This window comes from Athene cunicularia, assembly GCF_003259725.1.
Source record: "Athene cunicularia isolate RWA chromosome 1 unlocalized genomic scaffold, athCun1 chr1_part1, whole genome shotgun sequence".
Lineage (NCBI taxonomy): Eukaryota > Metazoa > Chordata > Aves > Strigiformes > Strigidae > Athene > Athene cunicularia.
This window is the reverse complement of record NW_020799091.1, coordinates 63,449,407-63,474,605: the sequence shown is the minus strand read 5'-3', so window position 1 is coordinate 63,474,605 and position 25,199 is coordinate 63,449,407. Positions and strand designations below refer to the sequence as shown.

General features: G+C 35.2%; 1 protein-coding gene across 1 annotated transcript in view; it reads right to left on the bottom strand.

Annotated features, from left to right (window-relative positions):
- ATP11A (ATPase phospholipid transporting 11A) overlaps positions 1 to 25,199 on the bottom strand; it is a 111,012-nt gene that overhangs the window by 7,521 nt on the left and 78,292 nt on the right. The window contains exons 13-28 of the mRNA XM_026857832.1: positions 24,247 to 24,420; positions 22,680 to 22,843; positions 22,349 to 22,420; positions 20,539 to 20,612; positions 20,183 to 20,286; positions 18,219 to 18,400; positions 17,277 to 17,528; positions 14,599 to 14,773; positions 13,251 to 13,353; positions 12,852 to 12,997; positions 11,805 to 11,864; positions 10,137 to 10,264; positions 8,290 to 8,425; positions 2,691 to 2,756; positions 2,263 to 2,366; positions 256 to 421 (exon numbers count right to left, since the gene is read on the bottom strand). Of these exons, the coding sequence (XP_026713633.1) occupies positions 256 to 421; positions 2,263 to 2,366; positions 2,691 to 2,756; positions 8,290 to 8,425; positions 10,137 to 10,264; positions 11,805 to 11,864; positions 12,852 to 12,997; positions 13,251 to 13,353; positions 14,599 to 14,773; positions 17,277 to 17,528; positions 18,219 to 18,400; positions 20,183 to 20,286; positions 20,539 to 20,612; positions 22,349 to 22,420; positions 22,680 to 22,843; positions 24,247 to 24,420 (2,106 nt within the window). The remainder of the gene's footprint in view (positions 1 to 255; positions 422 to 2,262; positions 2,367 to 2,690; positions 2,757 to 8,289; positions 8,426 to 10,136; positions 10,265 to 11,804; positions 11,865 to 12,851; positions 12,998 to 13,250; positions 13,354 to 14,598; positions 14,774 to 17,276; positions 17,529 to 18,218; positions 18,401 to 20,182; positions 20,287 to 20,538; positions 20,613 to 22,348; positions 22,421 to 22,679; positions 22,844 to 24,246; positions 24,421 to 25,199) is intronic.

Sequence of the window (25,199 nt, the reverse complement as noted above, 5' to 3'; positions counted from 1 at the left end):
CACCATCCTCATCAGCTGTTTTCCCTGTGGTTGCTGGAGACACAGAGGTTGCCCCAGGATTCAGGTAAATACCACCACATAAGTAAGAGGCAGCATCTTTCACCATATCACTCAGAAGTGGTTGGTATATTCAGCCAGTGATATACACTGCAGATGGGGAACCTCTGTTCTAATCTTGTCTCTAACCTTGAAAGAGGTCTAATTATTAGAGACTTCTGATACAAAAAAACTAACCACAATAAAAAAATATTTTACCTGGATTCTTTCTGTTGCTGTAGGCCACAACTGTCTGCATAAGACCTTCTTGAGAACATCTGGAAGAAGGCTGACAGTTATGAGCAGAATTATACCCAGCCATGCAGGACCGCTAGATAGCATTTGCATGAACACATAATACATCCTCTGATAATTGAGAAATGGCCTAGTAAGAAAAAGATTAAATACATATTACACTTCAATACACAAAAGAAAGACTAGCAATGTTATATACAAAAATTACAGTGATTAAATACTTCAGGTTCAACTTCCTAGTCTGTGGGAGGTTCATCCATCCCAGTATTCTCACAAGGAGATCTAAACATGCGCTGACTAGAGATAACTACCTCCTCTTGTCTTTCAGGCTGCAGGAAATACCATACTGTCCTCCCTCCCATGCTGCCTCTCCCTTGCAAAGATATATTACATTTTTACCCTGTTTATGCTCTTTCAATCTCCTTCTTATCTTGCCCCAGGTATTTTCTACCCTTCTTCTCAGTGTCCCACCCATCACTTCCCTCCTCTTTCCCAATGCTCACTTGTTTGTATGTATCCTCAGAGTAAGGCTTGTTGTCCATACCTTTTTTCATACTTCTCAAGCTCCCCATAGCATCTGTGATGGTTTCATGTTATGCCTCCTAACCTATTCACCACATTTTACTGTCCTCCACTTTCACTACCTTCACTTCTGTGTTTCCCTGTATCTCCATGGCAGTTCTGTGGTCATTAAAAGGCCATCACTGTACGGTAATGGGAATCAGAGGTCATGTTTACTGAGAGCAAAGATCAACAGATAGTCTGTAGCAACACTGCGGTGTAAAGCCCTCCTATCACCAGGGCAGCTTCCTGCTAGTTTCCAAATTTTGATCTAAGTCTTTGCATTTTAAAAAGATAATCGAATTAAAATACATTGCTGCATGTAAATGGTTGCATCTCTAATACACAGCAAGGATGGCTGGAAAACATTATCAGTGAAAATGTCACACTTCTGCAAACTCTTTTCATTTTGATGCTGAAGAAACTGAGATCTGATCTTACTGAAAAAAAAAGAAGAGGCTACTGAATATCCAAGGAGTTGACAGGTAGTTACTCATTTGCAAAGGCTATGTTAAAATCTAAATCCTTACTCCAAATTAAATAGCACCTTAATCATCAGGCAACAGTTAGCCTCTGCTTTCTCTCTGGTTCCTCAGAATGTCTACTATGTATACTAAGTAGAACAGCTCCAGCAGAAGAGGTTAGAAAAGATAACCTCATAACTGGGCACTCTACAGGTGAGAAATGCAACTTCAAGTTCCTTATGGCAATCAGACATAGTAAGAACTTGAACTTGTTTCAACTTGATCTCCTTCCCAAAAATTTCAGTTTCAAGGACGCAGAATCTTTTAAAAGAAAAAACAAAACACTTTCAATCAACTATGTACAAAAGTTACACTAATTCTTAAAAAGCTTCTTACCAACAGTAGAATGAGTAGGTGCTCATACATCTACAGTAAATCTACTTTGATAACTAAAGGGGCAAATAATGAGGCAGACATAGGACTCCTGGTCATCCACACAGCTTCAATGTGAGTTCCACTCCCTGGCTCTAGATTATACTGCTACAGCTAGTTCCCTCCAAGACAAGCCCAGTAGGTGGGTGGCTAACCCCAGGCTGCATAGACGTGACCTATTCTGTGACTCTTTGCTTCAGATAGGCAGACTCAACTCCTTGAACCAACCCTTGGACTGCTTTTGACTAAAACTACTGAGATAGTCCTAGTGGCAGTCTGAGGTCTGGTATTCTTCTCATATTCTTTAAGACCACTTTAACAAACATTCAGTGAAAAAAAGAGCTGAGCTTTCTCTAATTACCACTGCTGATGTGTTTAAAATGTGATTGTTATTTGGAGTTCTGCAATATAGAAAAGCTAAATTTAATTCTGTTTGGGACAAGAAGGTGAAACATGTTATAACTTTGCATTTCCCAAACAACCTTTGCAATGAAATTTATATTAGAGTTCATACCAAATAATTCCTCCCCAGAGCAGAGAAAAGATAATGTAGAATACCAGTGATCCCCAGATCATAAAGTGATTTATCCATGTCCAATAGTGCGTATCTAGTGCAAGCTGAAAAAAAAAACAAATGGGATTATATGATGTTATTACTATCCAGAAGAAACAGAATACTCAGCAGGAGATGAAATAAAATGACACCCTTTGAAAAAAAGGGAAGGATTCTACGCAAAATTAGCTAAAAAAATTTTGCAACTTTGAGCACAATAAGGCGGCACAGATAGCAAAATGTGTATTTAAACTAATTTAAGTCTGTATTTAAACTAATTTAAACTAATACGACAAAGTATGGTTGTAGAGAGAAACTGATATAAGTAAGAAGTAATTTGAAAACAGGCTCTAATAAACTTTCAATGGATAAAATCCAGCATGCCTTACCTTCAATGTAACCGTGAATACAAGAACAGTAAACACCAGTGTTCCAAAGGTCCAGTTTCCAAACATCTATAAAAAATGGCCCAAAACAGTTATAGGTCATATTGTCCACTACTCTGTACATTGTCCAGAATAAACCTCTTAGTTATGTATTGCTTTGTGTCAGGAACTGATACTTAAGCAAACCCACTGAATTCTTACATGACCTAGCCAGTGCAAAGTGTTTCTGTTTCTTGCCCTTGTATGTACACACCTCAGATTTCATACACACAAGAAAACACACAATCAATGTACTCTACCTGAAGTTGATATATTTCTTAATAAAAATCAAGCATAGCACAGTTAACAAATCACTGAGATTTACAAATGAACTGCTGTAATTTCATCAGTCTTCTTGGACATCATCTTCTCTCTGATCTCCCTTCTCTGCTGTCTTTGGTATCCCACAATTTCTTGGACGTTCAACAGCATGTTATACAGACAAGTAACAGTACAAGAAAGAATGCAATAGCCATCAGAGCCACCTAAGTACATAAATATTCTACATACATTTAAAGAAAACACACTTTTAAATTGTGGTTGATTTTCTCCCCCCCTGCATAATGAAGTAAAAACACTTCAGCTTTACAAGTGGGCAGAAATGCTCATTAATGCCAATGGAGGGAAGAACTGGTGGTTAATATGGTCACAGATTATTGCTTGGACTGCAGCAGCTTTGAGATGACAAGGTTCAGGATGCAGAGAAATGTTGGAAAAGTAAGCAACAGACTTAGGACACTGTATTTTAGGAGAAGAGACTTTGATTCAGGGTAGTGCACCCATGAAAGAGAAGGGTGCACAAGATTGCTGAATGGTTTGGAAGAGACAACTGCTGAGATCTCAGGAACTCTCTTCTGCAGGAAGACATGGAATTTCACCAGAAGACCCAGTTGGCCAAGCAGGAAGTTTCCCAATGAACACAAAGGCAAAATGGGAGCATACAAGAGATGACAATATGGCCAGGCAGAAAACACATAGCATAAAACCATTATTTGGGTGCAGAGGAACAAAATCATAGACGAAGCCCAGCTCAAACTAAGATTAGTGAGGGGTGTTGAGGGTGACAAACAGGATATTTACAGATATCCTTGTTTCAAAGGGAAAACATATATCCTCTGACAGAGTAGTAAGACAGCCTACTGGAAGGTGTTAAGGAAAACACTTAAGTATTCAACAATCTGGATATTAGTCTTCACAAGCAAACCCTGCTCCTTGCATTTAACAGCAAAGCTTGGGAAGCAAAGGAGCAGCCAACAATGTAGGAGCAATAGGTTAAGGAGCTGTTAAGAAGGGAGAGCAGTGAATGCAATCTATTTTGAATTTAAGAGAGGCATTTGACACTTGACTCAGCATTCTCATTTGGAAGATAAGGAAACAGGGGCTAGGTAAATAGACTACTACTTGAGTTGAAACCTGGCTAAGCCACTGGACTCAAAAATGTCCTTGATGTTTGGCTGGCTGCTGGCAATGAGTGTACCACACTAGGGACCGGTACAGGGGCTGATATTGTTGAATATGTCAGTGGCCTGGATAGCGACACATGGAGCATCATGAGCAAATTACCAGGTGATACAAAAATAGAGAATAGCTGACATAACAAATGGCAGGGTGTCAGTCCAGAGGGACCTCCATTCGTTTGAGAAGTACACTAACAGATATCTTACGAAATTAAATAAGGAAAAGTGCAAAAGTTTTACACCAATGGAAGAGTAGCACCATATATTGGAACTGACTAGCTGAACCATGGCCCTGCTGAAAAGGAGACTGCAGTGGACTCTAGGTTGAATATAAGCCTATACTGTGCTGGGCCACTCAGTTTAGGAGGAATGTGAAAAAAATTAGGAAGTATCAAGTAGTAGGCAACCAAGCTGGTTAGCAGTCTTTAGCTCTCCTGTGAAGGGAGGTTGCAGGACTTCTTTAGTCTGGTGGAGGGAATGTTAAGGAATAATCTAGTAGCTACCCGCAAATGTTTGAAGAACAACTATTAAGATGAAGAACTAGAACAGACCTCTCTTCAGCAACAAGAAGAGTTCTGCTTAGGTATTAAGAAAAAATTTTTCACTGTGAAGGAAGAAAAACATTGGAACAGGTTGCCCAGGTAAGTTATGGAATCGTCATCATCAGGGTTATTCAATACTTGAAAAAGACTAGACAAAGTCTTAAGCAACTTGATTTTAATTAGCCCTACACAAAGCAAGGAGTTGAACTGGATCACCTCCAGGGTTGCTTCCCATCTACTTTATTTTATGTGAGCTCGCCCAATATTAGATGACAGGGTCCATGTGGGCAAGTGATCACACAAATGTGCAGCCACGGGAAAAACTCTGAATGGAGACTACTGACAGCCAGAATACAGAAATCTATAGGAAACAAGGCTGAGATAATCTGATCAATTGCAAACAGAAAATAATTTAAAAAATAAACAACTGGCTGAAAGATTTGTTATTCTGAGTAACCATTTCATTATTTCAGAATTACTCAATGCGTGACCAAGCGTACAGAACACACCTTCTTGCAGTTAAATTTACAATACTCATGTTATATCTGGCATCTCTCAGAGAGCCTAGTGTCAGTCAAAGTTTCTGCATGCTGAATAGATGTGTTGGTATTTCCAATAAAAGCTGCTAGATTAAACAAAAAAGTTGAAAGAACCTCCCCATGTCTCTGTCAGGCTAGGTAGAAAGCATCAGGCTGCAACCAAACCCTTCACCTACCCATCCTTTTGGCTCAGAAAACGAGGTCATAGCACAGGAACATGACTCCATAAGGCTGCTGATCTGGCACAGAGAAAGGCAAGCAGCGCAATATGGGATGGTGTGAGGTACAAAAACTCAAAATGTATTTTCAGCACTGAATATCTCAAGATACTACTCATGTCTTCAGGATGTGAATCATTCTTTTGTAAGTCAGCTTGTTAACAAATATTTTTCTGATCTCTGCTCCCAGCCTATCCAAGACTTTCCCTCCTCCTTTTGTGACTGTATTTGTTGATCCAATGTTCCAATTCATCATTCTACTCATCTCTCTTCCTTCCTGCTGTTTTGTACTTCCCATTCTGGTATTCCTTTTAACTTAGTTGCTTCTACCTATCTTTGTACCCAACTTAACAATTATATTAATCCACTCTGTATCAAATGCTAAAAAAAAAAAAAATCACACAGGAAATACATTTGGTTATATGAGTAAACTAAGATTTTTACAATCTGCAATTACTTCTACAGCGCCTTCTTTTCTTCTTACCTTCCTTATGTAGTTGGTCTCTGACTATATGTTTTTACAACACCAAACATGATGTCATATCAAAAGTGGAACACCATACACAAAGCATTATCACAAATTAATAACAATAAGAGATAAGTCTTTGGCATCTTAATTTTACTTACCAGAAAATGACTAAGGTGGGCATTTATAAAGTAAATCTCAATGATTAAAAGTACACTACTTCATTATTTTAGTAATCACTCCACAGCATGCAAACAGTTTCAAACAAATTTCTAAATACTGAGAAACATCCTGAGGAGGATTATGTTTGGAAGCAAGCTTAGTGTGATGCAAATTTTAGTTTGACACATGTATCAAAGTGAAAGACATGAAATTTCTTCACTTTTCAATAGTTTTGCAACAATGGTAATTAGTTTATTTCTGAAAGGAAAGAAGAATTCAAAATTTTTGTTTCAGCACCCGTTTTAAGAATTTGGAATCTAACTTGAATCATCTTACATTATTTATGGTGTTACCTTCAGCTGTTTTATCCCCCTTCCTGCTTCCTACTTTTTCCCTGCTCCATAATAACATATTGTAGTAAACTTGTCAAATATTCAAACCTTTCATTGACTTTTTCCAGACATGAGCATAATTTAAATACTTGGAAATAAGCATCAACACTAACTAGCATTCATGTATGTATGAACTCCCATATGTGTATCTGATTATTCCTGTATACTAAATTTTTTAAGTCTTTAAATCTAAAATTCTAACTCAATAAACTAAGTTTTATACATACATACATACAGGCATGCATGCTGAATAATGATGAATTTTCTAACCCACTTTGACACTCAAGAGTCAGAATGTCTCACCAAACAACACCAAATATTAACATGAGTATCTAGTTGTAGATATAAACATTCAAAATTTGGAAATCAGGCACTAGTCTGGCTTTAGAGCTTTATCAAGAAGAATTTGATTGAAAGTGTGCCACAGAAGTAGATCGAAATGTCAGAAACAAACCAAGTCAGAGTATTTGCAATACAAACCATTTACAAAATGTGTACAGGTATGAGAAGTCTAATTTTCAGGACTATAAATACAAGCTGATGCAGAACTTTGAACATCTAACAGAGCGCATAATGGTGCCAGGAATAGATGTGTTGCAGTGTACAGTTATGCCAAATAGAAATTCATACTGTCCCTAGAAAAGCTCTAACAAGTGTTCTCTCACACACAAAAAGTTAATTTCTCTGATAGATAGCATTTAATGAGTATTGCATTTCTAGCAAACATGTACGTTACATATCAGCAACTAAACTGCGCAGTTTATTTTCTCTCTCACTTTTAAGGTCTTTTCTAAAGCCATTCAAGCACTTTACAGCATAAACTGTAATAAATTTTCCATAGCAAAGAGAGTCAGCAACAAAATGTAGGTTACAGAAAAGCATAGAACAAAATAACAAAATGCAAGGAAGCAAAAAGCCTACTTGTTTTTTAAAGTTCATGGCACTTCACCACACCTCATATAGCTTAATATACCTTACACTCTATGAAAGTTCTTAATTTTAAATACTTATAAAGTAGCAATAAAGAATGTTTCTATCTATAAGTTTAAGTGATATTTTGAAATAATTATAGGAAATATTTAACTGCTCTTTAACAGTTTAATTAAAGAACAGTGAAAGATGAAATGGATATCATGACAAATCCACAGTAGTCTTACCATGTGAGTGCTGGTTGTCATTAGCTGAGGATAGGAAGAGAAGCAAGTAGCAAAAAGAAAAAAAGCACACAAATAAAATAGACCAAAATATCAATGGGTAAAATAAATAAAATGCAAAAGTTCTTAAAATTTGCATTCATGTGACTGCAAAGCAAGTAGATAGATTATTTTAAGCTGCCATATGTCAAAAATAATTAAAATATTAAAAAGCTTGTTATATTTAAGCTCTTCTATGAACATTCGTAAGTACTCTAACAAGAATCTTTTGATATGTTAATCAGATATTCATCAGATGCATGTTAAGCACAAACCAGAAAAATTACTATGAAATTCTGAAGGGATACTTGGATTTTACAATATCTATTTCTCCTATCTTGCATCTAATCCTATGCCTCTGTTTACTGATACACAGGATTCCTATTGCATAGTTCAGTCTTTTCAGACTTTGCTAAACAGATGACCCATCTATCTCACCATAACTCATAAAAGTTATCTGTGCTGGAATTCTTGAAAAAAAAAACAACCAACCAACCCCAAAAACCACAAACCCCCCACATTTAAAACTATGTTCACAGCACAACCAATGTTAAAGAAATTACCTCTGATTGATTGATCAAATCCAACACTAACCTGTCCATTGCTGGTCACAATTGTGTTGTCAAACAAGAAGTAGGCACCAAAGAAAAATACCACAGCATCAAACACTCCTAGGAATGTCCAATAAATAAATGCACGCCAGCGCAACAAAGCATTCTTGGCAACATCTCTGTGTAAAGTAAGATATATGCACCCTTTATCAGCATGTTTAAACATCTCAGACAAATGATGTCACACATATTGGTTTTTGAAGGAAAAACAATTAAGAGATTGCATGCAAAACCACCACATTTCCATGTGACAACTGTCTACCACTTCACCTCCAAGTCCTTCCTGAATGTCTCCTTCTTTACTTTTTTAAATTTAATTTTTACCAAATCCTTTTAACTGCTGTTGTCAATTCTACTTATTTCAACTCTGTGATAAATTCCCCTGTGCTGCACCCATTTACTTTTCAATCCTTTTACAGAGGTATCTGCTTTCCAGTACTTGCTCTGCATGTGATGATCCACTGAACGCTAGAGGTCTCTGGAGACTTTGCTTTATTTCCCATGGGGTACTTTTATACAGAATATTGTAACAAAACAGAATATTGTTTTGTTGGCGTTGGAATGGGCTGCCCAGGGAGATGGTAGAGTCCCCATCCCTGGAGGCGTTTAAGAGTAAGGTCGACATAGTGCTGAGGGATATGGTGTAAGTGGGAACTGTTAATGTAGGTTAATGGTTGGACTGGATGATCTTCAAGGTCTTTTCTAACCTAGATGATTCTGTGATTGATTAATTTTATGTGGAACATGCGAAACAAGGATTTTGCAGTTGAGTTGAAGCTTCAGGTTAATTTGGATTTCTTGAGTGTCTTCCCACATAAAAAATACAGTGGTTGGTCAAGGGTAGAACTGTTCACTAGCATACATTCTTATTACAGAAAAACTTTAGTTCTTGCACACAGAATGAGTTTATATCAACCTGGCATATATCACAAAACACAGAGTACATCAGAACACAGTTAAATGAAAACCTTAAATTACAGAAACATTTACTCTAAATACTTTTACCACATGCACTTTAAAGACTGATTACCATATGAAGTAATTTCTCCCTGCAGATTACCAATATACAGTGCAAACCCATATGTCACTAACAATAGCTTCATCTGGCTCAGAACAGCTGCACTAATGGCCAAAACATCTCATTGATTGACTGTTAGATATCAAAATGTAAATGTTTTTGACCAAACAACTTCTGCCTGCTTTCAAAACCCAAGAAGATCTGAGTGACCATTTCTAAACTGAAAACATTTAAAATATAGAAGAAAAACTAAAAATGGGTGTGTGTGGTGTGTTTGGGTTTCAACAGTAATATCTTGTATTTCTCTTCAATTTCATAGGTAAAAACATAGCACTGCATTGATTAACCTTTGGACATCTAGCATTACCTCTCACAAAATGTTTTAATTTTGATTGTCTACTGTTACCACTCTCTAAAGTGTACTGATTTTGCAGCTACAAGAATCAGTTCTCTTTTCTTTCAGACTAAAACATGTGCATAGAAGAAACACTATGTTTTCTCTTTCTAAAATATTTCTGTTCCCCATGGCTGGAAGAAGTAGAGTGTACTAAAATATTTTGATTTGTAGAACAGTAATTTCTATTATGTTCTCAATTCACTAATGTAACTATCGAATAGTGTGGATTGCAGTACGTAAATATACATGCAAAAATATATGTGTATCTATCACAGTTTACAGACTGTGCATATGGTCTTTCAGTGTATCTGATGTTCTACTGCAACCTTGTACAGAAATCCTGAGGACTTTGATTATAAGAGATAGATTCCACAATTGAACAGTTAAATCTTAGAGCATAACATATTCATTTTACCTGTATAGGGAAGGCTCTCTCTTGAGTGTGTCTGCACTGACATGCTGTTCCATTAGACCATACAAGAGGATAGGAAGAGAAGTGAAGCTGATATTGTACAGTGTTAGATACGCAGTATCGTATAAAGTCTGTAGATGGAAAAGAATTACATCAGCTAGTTTTATTTTTAAAACGCAATCCACTGCCTGACACTTGATTTAAAATGAATGAGTCAACTTCTTCGGAAAAAACCCAAAACTATATCCCTTCAAAATGGAGGCAAATATTCTTGAACAGCTGCTAACTGATACAAGACACAACTCTGCCCTTGCACCCCATTCATCTGGAGGACAAAAGGTCAACTAAAAGATCAGTTTAATAGTCTGGTTCGCACATCTGCCCCTCCTATTGTTTCAACTGTAAGACTAATTCCAAACTACCCAAACTGAACAACAGTAAATTCCTGTAGAGGCAGAAATTCCTCTCTAGTAGACCCACCACACTCCTTTTATCTCCTTCATGCCTACACAACATGGATACGTGCAGGGAGGAAGAGGGAGTACTCCAGAGGTTCTTCAGCTGTGGGTGACTGCAACGTACTGTATGAAGAAACATCCCAATATGCCTTTGATTCTCCTTCCTGATAAACTACTTTTGCATGCACGTACCATGATTGTAACTAGCCCTCAAACTTACACATCATCCTATGAAAAGAGTTGTTTATTTCCCAAAACCTATTTGGTGATCATATATACCGTAAAAATTGCTGTCAAAATCCCATTTTTGATTCATAATTATATTTAGCACTTAAAAAGAACAGGAAATTAAACTAAATTTTCATCAACACATGCTTTCTTATCTAAATCCTGATAATGCTTAGTAAAAGTTTTCAGATGCCATTTGAAATTAAAAAAAAAAAAAAAAGTTGTCATTTTTACTCCTCCTGAAGCTCTTGAGACACTGCACAAATTCAAAGCAACAGTAATATTTTTTCCCAATTAAATCCTCCTCTTGTCCAATTTAATCCTGAAAACTTAACTCTCTCTAAGTCCAGTCATTCATTCCTTTGTTTTTTGCTCCCTCAGTCAGAAGAAAGAAGAGGTAGATTTTTCTGCACAAATTAGACAAGAGCAAAGGGGAAAAGCAAATGAACAAAAATTTAGAAAGGAGAATACTGGATCCTCTCCTGAATGATGTCACTTTTCTGTTGAGCAGCAGTTCACTTTCCGTGTTTATTTTTCCTTTTCAACTAACTGAATGCCGCTATTTGTCAGAAGTTTGCAACTCATACCTGCATACCCTAGACTACACTAGTTTCTTCTTCCATTTTCATTCTGAATTCTAAAAATGAGCAACTAGTTCAATTACTTATCTTTTGGGATTGCTTCTGGCCATGTTCAATAAACTTAAACCTAACAGACATTTCACTTTGCACGGCCTTTTCCAAATTCTGGTTTCTTATATTCTTTGACTTTGAAAATAACATTACTTTTATGATAATTCATTTCTGTAACTTAAGTGCAATTGCCACCCCAAACCATTTGAACCAGAAGTGATGCTGTTCTTTTTGCAATGTGTAAACCAACCTAGAAATTTTCTCAGCTGAACAGGCACAGTGTTAAGGGTTCAATTTTTTTAAAAATAACACCAAAAAGAAAATGTGGCAATGAGGGAGAAAGAACAACTAACCTGTTGCGAAAACCCACAGAAGAACTGATACAAAAACTGAGGAAAAATGAAGCAGACATTCTGAAAGACAAAGTGACACACTCATCAAGTGAAATACAGGGACTAATTTATAAGTACAATGCTATAGCTATGTATATCATAGTTTTATAACACTAGCAATGGTAAACATTGCAGGAACAGTAGAAAGAGCTGCATACATGAAACATCAACATTCTCATCTTACAGTAGCACCATTAAGAAAAATACTTTAAAGTATTTTGAAAGCAAACATAAGGCTACTGTTTCAAAATTCAAGGGAAATGACATTTGTGACTCAGGAACACAGCTCAGTTAATGCAAGGTAAATAAAGAGCAATCCACAGTTGGACACAAAATGTGATAAGCAAGCATGTATGCTCTGGTTAGGATGGTTCCCAAAGTAATTTAAAGATGCTTCTAGCTGTGGCCCCAAACTCCATCCTCTCATAACTAACTATATGTATAGTCAAACACTAAGACCTTGTGAAAAACACTAAGATCTTCTGAAGGTTCCTTTCTGTAATCTTACATTACTTACTGAAAGAACTTTGATTGGATCCCAACATTTAGACATAACAAAACTGTCTGAAGAGGGGGATGCACATTATAAACTTTCTCCACCTACACTATCCTAATGAATTTAGAAACTAATGTAAATTAAGTTATGCTAAGTTCTCAAATAATATTTCCATCTTGATTTAAAAGGCCACTGTAGAAAGAACCCAGAAAGTACTGAAAAAAAGTAGGATAATTGTAATGGAATTTGTAAGAGGAAAAAAAAAAAAGAAAAAGAGCAAGGCAAATTTTGCTTTTAAACATACCACAGATTACAGAATACATCTATATAAAAGCTATTTCACTTCACAGTCTGGATAGAAACAATAATCCCATTTCAGCTTTTGCATCTGGCATTCAACAAAATCTCTTTATAGAATTACTGCTTTTTTTTGTGCCATTGACTGCACAAACTGTATATAGTTACCATGTAAGTTTTTTAGATCTATGTAATTAGAATAAGCATTCTCCTACCTTATAAAAGAAGTATTGCACAAGTTCAGATATTCTAACGTAATAAAAATGCCCATGAACAAGCAACATTTTTTTCAAATGTTTAAATTTAGGTATTGCATAGTCACTGTTTCTTGCTGCTTGACGACCTTCTTTGCCAATGATTCCTTTAAAAAAAAAGTGGTGAAGCTGTTTAATAACTGAAGAACTATTTCAAAGATATAATTATTTGAGAAATTATATAATAATTCAATGAGACTGATCTAATAAGAGATCACCACTGTATCTTATAAAATTCCTGGGGTAAATTCAGTAAAAGTTGACTATAAAACATATAACCTGATTCTTTGAGACTTCCTGTTTTAACAAAGTAAATGTTTGTCATTTCACTTGAATTAATGCTCTAAAAAGCACACTTACCTATACCAACATGTGCTTCTAGAATCATACTGACATCATTTGCTCCATCACCAATTGCTAATGTGATAGGATGCTCCTTTGATAACTTAATCAATTTTACAATCTGGAAAGAAATAGTGTTAAAAACTCTTCTCTGTAAGGGTTTGCTTATTTTGCAGGAGTGTATGATTAATTAAAAATTACCAATACAGTTATGTAAGAAATTCTGTGAAGGGACACAAAACCAGTATTACCCAATGCAACTACCATGCATAAAGATCACAGTAGTTTCTTCATATTAAAAGTATTTCTTCCAAATATAAAACAACATATTTCAAATACATCCAAACTATTTTGAGAGACAGACAGGAGGAAGGAAGAGCAGAATACAGGATAACATTGCGATTGCTTAATACTGTATGAGTACACTAATAAGTTAAAAGGGTTCCTGAGACAGAGCATACAATTTCAAATAAATCTTGAAACCTAAAACTGAATGATTCTGTTTTCTTAACTTGAAATTTCTCCTTACTATTCAAAAAAAAGAGATAATAGGACCCTGTATATATCTAAACACTACTGACACAGAAACTGTCCAAAAATTTGACTTCAAATATTTGTATTTTAAATTATCACCTCTGTAAATTTGGTACCAAGTCAGCTTCAGCTAAAAACTTCCTACAAACCTTCAGACAGTTAAAAAGGCTGGCTAAATATGTATGATAAAATGTGTAAGAGCTACATACAATGTACCTGAGCAATAAGAAAAAGACATGACTGAAAGGAAAAAAGAATTATATATTCCAATGTTTGTTTCCTTTAAAAGTTCTTCAGCTATACCGAGATGTTCCAGTAATGGAAGGATATGTTTTTATGTCAAACTAGTACACAACAGCCAAGTAGTATTTTAAAATGCTAATGCACACATTTTTCTGTCTGGATTCTTCTTTGTTGGCTTCCCACTTATGTTAAAAATAGAGAAGAAATATTACTCTACAGTAATAAATAATGCAGGTTCTTGTAGTATCAACAGATAGCAAACTATTCAAAGCTTGTTAGGTTAAAAAGGAAGCAATTAGTTCAGTTCATTAAATATGTTCATTCATCAGCATGTACCAACCATAAAATTTACACAATATGTACATAAATCAAATTCAGGTGCACAGCTGGGTGCCATTTTAGCATACCATTATCTAAATTGCTTGACAGTAGAAATTCTCCCCCTTCCCTTTTTTATCTTTTTCCATTTTAGAAGATACGAAAGTGATTGGTAATATTTTAAGTTATTATGATAAGTCATACAGAGTATTAACTTTCAGTATTTACATATATGCACAGCTAACAAGCAACTATGAAATTAAATACAAACCTGTGCTTTTTGCAGGGGTGCCATTCGACAGCATAACACTGCACTGCAGTTCCTACAAATTTCAAGAAAGAGCTCTCTGTAGTTACCAGAGCTCCCATCTTGTCTTGGTTTCATTATTAATGATAACGCTGCTCCATCAATAATTAAACCGTAATCTTGCATATCGGTTGAAAGTCTGTTCAGGGATAAAACATAAACCAAGAATCACTGTAAAATTCTTAAGACGTATTTTAAACTTGACAATAGCTCTTTTGTGAAAATTAATTAATAAAAAATAATGAGTATGGAAAATTGCAAAATTAATATACTTCTAAAGGAAATTCCTTGTTTAGGACTACTATTTATGACATTTTAAAATTCTAGATTATGCTGAAAATACTCAGTGCTTCACCGGTTCAAAGACAGAAATCTGATACCTCAGTGACTTCCCCAGTGAATATGAGTGTATAATTAATGACCTTTCAGTTTGGTTTAAAAGGGCTCCAAGAACTGCAGCAAGGTAAACTGAGTTGCAGGAATAAAGTTTATTTTGTGGCACATTCCAAAATATAGAGAAAAAAAGTTAGATGAAACACCTTTGGTACTCTGAAATCCACTTTGATAAGGAAAATAATCTTTTTTTTCCAAAGGTCTACGTCTAAGGAAGTAAACCATGCTTTGAAATAAATGCTTAAAAGAAACTTACTGGCCTGGATAGATAAGGCCACTGTCTACTTTCACAGTATGCATATTGTGTATTTAATGTGGTGGATAAGTCTGATACAGGTATACCTGTAAGCATAACATTAAAATATAATAATTATATATCTTACCTATATTATCACACTATATTATTATATATATTAATCTATTACTGGTATACCTATAATAATTTGGGCATTGTTAGAAGTGTAACCATAGTTGCATGAAGCACAGTTTACCACAATAACATACGCTGAACAATGGGGGAATATGGTCTGCCCTACAAGAGCAGTTTTCTGTGGCACCCCAACTAGTTATTTCAGAGCATCCTTGCATTCACCTGCATTACAGCAGCCTCAGGCTCTAGCTCAGCAATCAGTGTTGTATAAACATACATTGAGGTTTATCTGTGCTCTAGTTTCAGTGCTCCAAGGTTATACTACTGTGCATGGGCTTTCAAACAACATGGTTTCACCAGGACCAATGTTTGTGAGGAAAACATATTTATTAATGTATTTTAAGCATCTTCATCTTCATTACTAGAACCCAAGCTACTTTTGACAAATAATGTAACTAGATTTGATAACAGTTCGCAGATATTTTCAGTACTTTGTTACCACTGGCACAAACAGGGCAATGCCATTAGTATATATTTATATCAACCAAAACCGTATTATCACAAAGTTCAGGCAATGTGCTAAATGTTTGATGTATTACAGTGAAAGTTTTTCAGTCTGAATTTGAACATCCAGGCAGAATGCTGCTATTACTATCTTAGCACATTCTCCAAATCTGGAGACAAAGACAAAAAATTCTGATGAGTCTTTAATGTCTAGAAAATTGGCACTGCACAAAAAGTTAAATAAACATGTTTAAACATACTGTGTAAGACCGGTGGGACTTAAGCTAAAATGTGGTACAGATAGAGTAGAGAAATATTATTTAACTGAACACACAAATGTTCTTCATTACACCAATGGGGTTTAAAGTGTAAGGAGAACTAAGAAAAATGCTCTGGCCCAGAGTTTCAAGCTGTAAGGCTAAGAGTTATAGAAACTCTCTGCTAAAATAATATCACAAATGCTTGTTAGTTTATTGTTCTTTTACTACAAGCTTATTACAAACGCATATAAAATGTACTTGCTCCCTGGTTCCACATTAAGAAAAACAAATCAGATAAACAGCATTATGTCCAGAATGCCAGTAACCTCTTTCCTAAACATCTTAAGATGATAAAATATATTTTAGAATCCAATTCTTAGATTTTTACAGTAGAAAAAAAGAGCAAGTAATATGTACCAGCTACGATGCTTTAGACAAGTAGACCAATTTACTACCTGTATGAGGCATAATTTACATTATACCATGTTATGCTATGTTTGTATTATTCCATGTTATGTTACACTTCTGTATGCATGATACCTATCCTTCTATGGATTTTCAAAATACATTGCAGTCAATTATTTTTTTTATATAATTTAGGGCCCTTTAAGTATTTTTATGCACACCAGAAGATTTGGTATTACACTGCTGCCTGTCACCTGTCTGTAAATGTAACATAACATTCCCTAGAAAGAGGGCCATATATTGCAGCTCTCTGTGACCTTGGTCTTATCAAACATCACACCCTAACTCTGATTAGAGGAATTTATCATATCTGTTTCCTTTTTAAAAGTTAGAAACTGTATTTTGCTTTACAAACATTTTTTCCAAGAATAAACATTTTTGCAGTGGAAAAATATATAATTACAATGTCAGTTGTTATTCTTCTTTTAAGAGTTAAATAAGACGAAAAATGAGACAAAGAACCATGACTCAGAAAATTTAAACTTATGTTGAACAAACTTATACTTAATTGTCATACAGTAATTCACACTTTAACAATAGAAACTGAAACATAGTATGTTCCTGTTCTTAAGGCAATCTATCAATCATTTAATGGTTTATAAAATGCACAGAAGCCCATTCCTGGCTTGAAAATTCAACTTTTTCCTTACCCTGAGAAAGTATCCCTGGTTAAGCTGCCATTGTGTCTTAGGACAGTTTTGCTTAGGTCAAAAAGCACATCGTGTAAACTCTGTTCCTCTATTTTCTTTGTGGTTAGCTCAAGTATTTGTGTATTTCTCCGAAAGAGTTTGCAAGCATAGCAAGTAGCTGCAGCAGTCTCCATTTTGTCTCCTGTCAGAACCCAAACTTTAATTCCAGCTTTCTGGAGTGCTTCAATAGTGTCAGCAGCTTTTTCTTGTAGTCTGTGGAAGTCAATTAACAACATACATTGATAGACTGCTTGAAAATGAGAAATTCAGAGGTCTTTACTGAAAGGTTTCCATAATCAAATAAAAAATTTCAATAAAAGTTATCAGACCTAAGAATTTTCACCAAGGTGTGAATCTAAAAATGTTTAGAGTAGTACATTATAAATAATTAGTTTTGACACTTTCAAAGTGCTCAGTTTCACCTTTCATTTATATAGCCCAAGAGACAAGATGCTTCAGTTCCCCAGAGAAGTACTTCAGTTAAAACAATTTCAGTGCTTTCAGATAATGACATCAAACAGTGAAGTACTACTGAGTTATTAAAGTTACTTTCCAGTTTTAACAAAGTTTTTGAATTTAAGACCTAAAAGTTCTCCCTTCATTTCCTCAATACCCACTTTGTAGTTCTTTCCTCCAAAACTTTTCCTTAAAATTTGTTTGATAAGGTAGTACATGAACTGCATGCAAATGACTTGAATATACTGATTTTTGTACACTTAACTCTTGTTACTAGCTTACTGAACTATAAAGTTACCATATGTAACTTTTGTAAGCTAAGGATATGGAATCAATTCAAATAAAGGGTTTTTCAAATATATCTCTAACCCACAAAAAGAGTTACAAGAGAGTCTTCAACTACTTTGTTAACATCACAAAACATAAGAAAATAAGAAATCTACTAACCGATCTTCAACAGCTGTAGCACCAAGTAAAATAAAATCCCTTTCTATCTTCTCATATACTTCTGCCAATTTCTTTTCCCGGTCCTGGAGGGCCAACTTTGCATTCTGAAGCAGCTTCTGGGCATTGCTATATTCTTCTGCTGTGAGCTTTTTATATGCCACACACAATGTTCGCAGTCCCTCCTAAAGAATGAAACCGAAAGAAACACAACGCCTCTTAGAAAACTCTTCTTAGACTTCTTGCTAGTGTGTATGCTGGAATATTTGAAAAATTTGAATGATTTTACTATATAACATGAAAAGTCCTACTACTCACTTTTGTAGTGAAGTGAGTATAGTATAGATTAGTACAGTATAGTCTAGACTGGAACATGGGTCAGCTTGATTCTGTGCTGCCCTGCAAGCAGTTACAATCTGAGGGACAAACCTCAGTCCTCCTGAAGACAAAACGCTCAGCCACCCAGCTGGATGTATAAGATTACGAAGGAAAAGAGAAACATGGCAAAGGTTTCCTTCCCTATGTGTATAATTAGGCAGGATGAGTCAGAATAAATAACAATAATATAAATAGTAGCTCTGCACAGTCTGATTTTGATGCCGTGTTGCAGCAGACACAGGGGCAGGGAAAAAAAACCTCACAGAGAATGTTGAAAGGGAAAAACACAACTGTGCCATCTCACTCAAGTGAAAACTAGATTTTAGCTATGGGTGTTTCAGACTGGATCAGACAATTGGACTGTGTGATGCGTAATGGAGCATATAGACTGGGTAAGGCAGGAAAAAGCTGCTATAACACAGAAAGGGAGTTTTGCTACCTCAAATATATTACCTCTCACAACACCATTTAACTGGAACATTATCTTCCTAAATTTTAATCCAGCAGGTCTTTATGTAGTTACTTATTACCAATCTAAGAAGAAGTATTAAAAAAATCTCCCTGAGTCTTGCTATTGCTAAGGCAGATGCCAGATGGCTGCCTGTATCTTTTCAGAAGTTTCTGTATGTAGGAGCCAGCCCTATTTTCAGTTATCTAGGATGAAGAGATAGCTGTTGGTCTGGATTTTCCTCCTGACAGAAACTGGATGGATATGATATGTAATCACTTCTTTCACTTACATTAGACTCCTTCATTTGTAATTATCAAACAGCTGTTTAATATAGTAAAGCTTAGCAAAGCACTTTGGCAGAGTTTTGAAGTTTCCCTTAAAAACTAAAGCCGGTAACACTAGGTATTTTTTTCACACACCTGTAATAATACTTTGTTTTCACTTTGATTACTGGACGCCAGCAAATTTTATCCTGTTTATAAGACTGGCAGTCATATTCCATTTTAATGGGATCTGTGTATTTTTGGACACAGCAAAATTCAGTATTTTACAACTCCAAATACTACCTTTTAAGTAAAGCCAAGTTCTAAATTTCTTTTAAAGGTGATCAGGCAGTTCACAGCTCATTTTGAGCAAGCAAAATTATAAGGATGATCACTGTACTGTTTCCCCCACAAGAGGCACATTTGTTGTGACACTATGTTCTAATGGATTTTCTCTTTTAAGAGCTTGTAAAGCAATCAAAGGCGGCAAATCACAATTGCTAGGACTGGGGACTGAAAGCAGGAATGAAAATTTCAATGAAGTCTTTCACTTTTCTTTCATTCAAAAGTTAATTCAAACCACCACAGTGCCATACTAAAAAGCAAATTGATGACCTCTGGTATGACATACAGTTGTGCATACCTAATGCACTCATATCTCACCACAACTGCCATTTGGAAGATGAGACGGAGAACAGATTCAAATAAGGGACTAACACAGACTGCTACCCATGCAGCCTGTGTGTGCTTGGGCATACAATAATCTCAGTGTCTGGGAAGATAAATCTGTTACCAGATCAAGCAGCAAGTCAGAACACTTAAATTTTTTTTGAACACTTATATTACATGAACAAATCAATAAAATGGAATCTTACCACTGCATTGCGTTCAACTCTGGATCGTATTTGGTCAATTTTGCCTTCTTTAACTCTAGGAAATATGGAAGAATCTGCCCCCTTACAAAACAGAAATATATCACCTAAAAGAAACAGCATATGAAATTCAAAATGGCCAAATACATCTTTCTTCAAGAAAAAAAAATTAACATTACTAAGTCTTCAAAAAGATTTCTTCCAACTTTTTTGTAACATTTGCACTCACACTGGTACCGGTCCCCTTTTTAATAAAGGCAGGCACAGAAACTATGATTAATGCTTAGCTCTTTGATAAACCTGAAATAATTCACGTAAAACAAAATCATCTAGGAAGAAACAGAATGTGACAGCCTTACCTGTTGAAGATCTAACAATTACACTCATTCGCCGTCTTACAGAATCAAAACTCAAAACTTCTAATAATTCAAACCTGAAACAGAAACAGAGTACTGTTTAAACAACTTGGCTTTTCCAGATCTCTGAACTGGTTATTATGACTTCAAGTATATCGATTAAAACATGGCTTCTAACATGAAAAATTATGTTGAGTACTATGGAATAGGAAACTAGTACGGAATAAAACAACAGATTACAAATAATAAAGGAGGGGACACCCTCAGCACCTAGTTACTTGAAATAGAATTTGTCTGCATGATGTTCATAAGTATCTTTGGATGTACAGCCAATCTAATTTAAACAAGCATAACACTAGAAACCTTGCAGTAGAGCACTATCCTGCTTATATAGTAGATTCCTACCTATAATACCAGGCATAACCTTTGAATTTGAAATGCGTAGGTGTTTACAGAGATGTCTATTTAATAGTCTTCTAATTTCTTCTATTCCTATCTCCCCAAAATGCCCACCTAACTTCATGAACCTTGCTCAATTGTTATCTGATAAGTTATTCAAGTGAAAAAACATTTCTTTTTACTGTTTTTATATTTCCCATTGTTTTTATGATTTGATTTTATCGAATGTTCCTCCTTTCCCTTTCTAGGGAAAAAAAATGAACACAAGCTCCTGTTGTACTGTTTCTGTATAATTAATCAATTTACATATTTTTATAATTTACTCTCACTTATTTCCTTTTATTCCCCCCCCCTTTTTCCAACACAAATATAAGCATCCCAGTCATTAATCCCAATCTCTTCAGGACACACCTCTGTTGATATTCTGCTTATAAAATAGATCTGCTTATTTAATTAGATCATTCAGTTCTCAATCCTTACAACAGTTTGGGATTCAAACCTGTGCAAGGTCACAGTGTTTACTTCATTAAAAGTAACAACAGAGTCTAACAAGGAGCTGGAACAGGCCTATGTCTATAAACTGTGACGCATTTTAGAGAAAATTCCTAATAATTATAGTACTTTCATAAATCACCAAATTATACTGACTCCACTTCTTGAGTTGAGCCACAGCAGTCTGAACTAACCTTTGGGAAAAATCCTCCATTCCCCTAAGAAGGGGAAAAATAAGAGCAGAGTTCCTGTATTTGCATTCAAGAGTCCCTATGTAGTTGGCAGAGTACACATACAGGAAGACATAGATACACAATAGCCTTATCCAGTAGATGTCTACAGAAGTGTAAGGTAACAATTTCAAAATGTACAATCCGTTGAACAGCTGTACTACTTAAATGTTACTGAAAATATTATTCATAGTATGACCTACAAGATCTATTCTACATGTCAAAGGAAGATGACAAAAAATGTACCCATTTTTTCTTTGAACCAGCTACAAAAATTTATTCTATACATATTACCATCCTGTAAATTATACAGATTATTTGTGAAAAACAAATGGGGTACATACCATTTTCTATTAAAAAAATATTATTTGCCATATAATAAAGGAAAAATACCCATCGTTCAAAAACTATTAGGAATTACTAGATTAGGTCATGAACCTCACACCCCACCTTTGCTGTCAGATTAGTATTTTTTCATTGCATATACTGTCAAACTAACAGTGTAAGTGAAAACATAGAACTACAAGGTCTATTAAAATTATAAATATTAGTAGATCATTTATTTTTCTACTAAAATGTACTATTTCTGACTTTTCTGAATTGAAAATTAATGTATAGGGAAAGGATGATTTCTTAACCACATCAGTAAAAATTCCTCATCCATCTATTCTGCTACATTTTTAACCACTCACTTCTCTATGTTATTTTCCCGATTTAAAATCTCCATGAAATTGTCCTTCAGTCTTAGATAGGTGTAACCAAGTCTGTAAAATGAAACACATTGAGAATGAATACAACAAATATAATTATCCAGTTTATGCATGTCGTAAGGATTTAAGACCGAGCTTTCTGAAAGAAACCCAAACTGTTTTTATTTCATAAATATGAATAATCATGACTGTATGTTAAGAAAATAATCCCCTCTAGATGTTTGTTATTACGATTTTTGTGCTGAAAACTATTTTGAACTTCTGTGATTAGATCTGTAGATTGAAAAAGTATAATATCTAATTACACACATACCTCTGTATTCCCTCAACTAAAGCAACTTCATCAGGTGATGATGAGATATATATACAAGATCTTCTTGAGAGCTGGTTTTTCTTCAATCCATCTACACTGTCATCATCTTTTACCTGAACAGTGTGGCAAAGACAAAGAGCTCGGAAAAATAGATCCTCTCTCTCCTAAAAAATAAAAGGAATGGCTCTCATTATGTGTGATCACTTTCAAGAATTCCTTTGAAAACTTTTCTTTTGGAAGGTTAGCACTATCACTGATTACTACTATTTATTATCAGATAAAGGCAGTGTCACAGGCCACCTGCTCTTTAGGGGGAGCCAACTCTTTCCTAGTGGTAACCACACAACTGCTTAATAGCTGCTAGTGCTACTAGCACTGCCATACAAGCCAAGCTGGTGATGCCCCACAAAAAGACAGTGTGCATCTTTTGCCTCCTCTGAGTGTCTAGATGGGGCTAAAGGTTTTTTCCTTTTCCTTAAACTTTAACAACCCGTATTAAATGCTAGTCAAGTACAATTTTAGGAGTCCAAAGTCCAGACAGAGGGATGTAGCACCTGGAGTGCAAGTCTTAAGAGGGTTTACAGATTTCTATTTCTTACGCAGTTCAGAGCTTTATAAAATACAGGAGTGTGGACATTTTGGCAGCTGGAGCCAACAACTTCTATAAAGTTTCAAATAGTTTGGGTAATGACAACTTCTGACTCCAGAAAGATATTTCTATTTCATAGATACCTGGCTGCGTTCTACCTGTATCTTTGTGCCCAAATCTTATTCTTATGTGTTGTTCAGTACAAACTGTCTGCGTCATTATAATTCAAAGATAAAGATACAGTGTACCTTAGGGACATATTCTGAGGACCACAGGTGACATTCATAAGGTTGCTGAAATACAACAACATATTTTAAGAGGCCAAATTTTGCCATAATGAAGAGTATGGCCAAAGTATGTTTTGAGACTGCATTGATATATTTTAAAATATACTGTCCTTTTGCTACAGTTATCCTGCCCATATACACCCTATTCATCAGGTGGCATTTGAAGTCTCCTCAACTTTCAACTAACTTGGCTTTGCATAGCAAAAAAGCTATAGCGCAAAAATGCTGTGTGTAGCACATTTCAGATGTAGCTGTATAAAGTCACATTTAAAAGTAATTTAATTTGATCATAAACCATTCTCTGGCCACATCTTCACTTGATGATGTCTAAGTGTTTGCACAGAGCACCTATTTTCCCCCTTGAGTTCCTGCCTTGCTTTCCCAATTGTAGCTAATGTTAAATGGAAACCAGGTATTATGTTTCTTTAGTTATTAATCAAAGAAAGTTCTATATTTTGGGGTTTTATTTAGTTCAGTTTTACACTTGCAGTAAGTTGGGAAACTTCCTATTAAGCTTTTAAATCTTACTCTAACCTCAGAAAGAAAAATATGTTGTGATGCATTTCTGGCAGTTATCTACTTAGATTAGTGAAATTCAAGGATTTTATTATTTCTAATATACCCTTCATCAGCACAGTTCAATTTTCATGTTTCATTGTAAAAAACAAGAACCTAGAAAGAGTCATCATACCTTTCCACTTCCTCCTGGAGAAGAATCAATCATATCAATGCCTGTACAATCATGGAGAATTTGACCATTGCAGATAACATGTGGTACATAAACGTGCCCTTCAATGCAACATTCTACAAATTCCATGTTGTTCTCAGTTAACGTTCCTGTTTTATCTGTGAAGACATACTCTATCTGCAAATGAGTACAAATTAAAAACAGCAGGAATATGAACAAAGATTTTCCAACATCTCTTAACAAAACTGAGATTAGTACTAGGTTACACCTTCTTTTAAAGATCATTATTCAGGCTCTTTCAGAAAAGGAATACAACAATTTCTTTTGAGAGCCATCTTCCACAGAAATGTGGAAGACTATCATACAAGTGTATTAGCAAAGCTATCTTTTGCCTCATAACACATAAATAATGTGTTTAACCTACTTTCACTCTTTCCTCAAGCTCCATTTTAGGTTTTAATGTCTTTCTTGCTGCAAGACTGATATTTATGGAAACAAAATGCACACAAATTCCATTTCCCGGGGATCATTATTTAATGTATGTGCCTGGATTTGGATCAGTTACTGTCAGAACAGTCCTTAGGGTAGTATCAGAATTCCCCACTACAATTATGTTAGTTTAAATGAGGATTCTGGACTAGTGGTCACACACAGTTATACACATGGGCATTGTTATTACCCTAGAAACTTATAGTTTTGTCTCAATGTTGAATTTTTCATTAATTTTACCTTTTACAACATCAAAAATAAAATCAAAACCTGAACAGCTAGATTGGCACAAGCTCAATTCTGGATATTAGATATAGGTATTGTATATAGACTGCATGTATATATTTGATAAAACTGAGAGCAATACATAAGATTAGGAATTGAACACTGAAAATAAGACAATTATTTAGTGTTCATCAGATTATTTAACTTCAACATTTATCAAGTGCATCAAACAAAATAAAAAC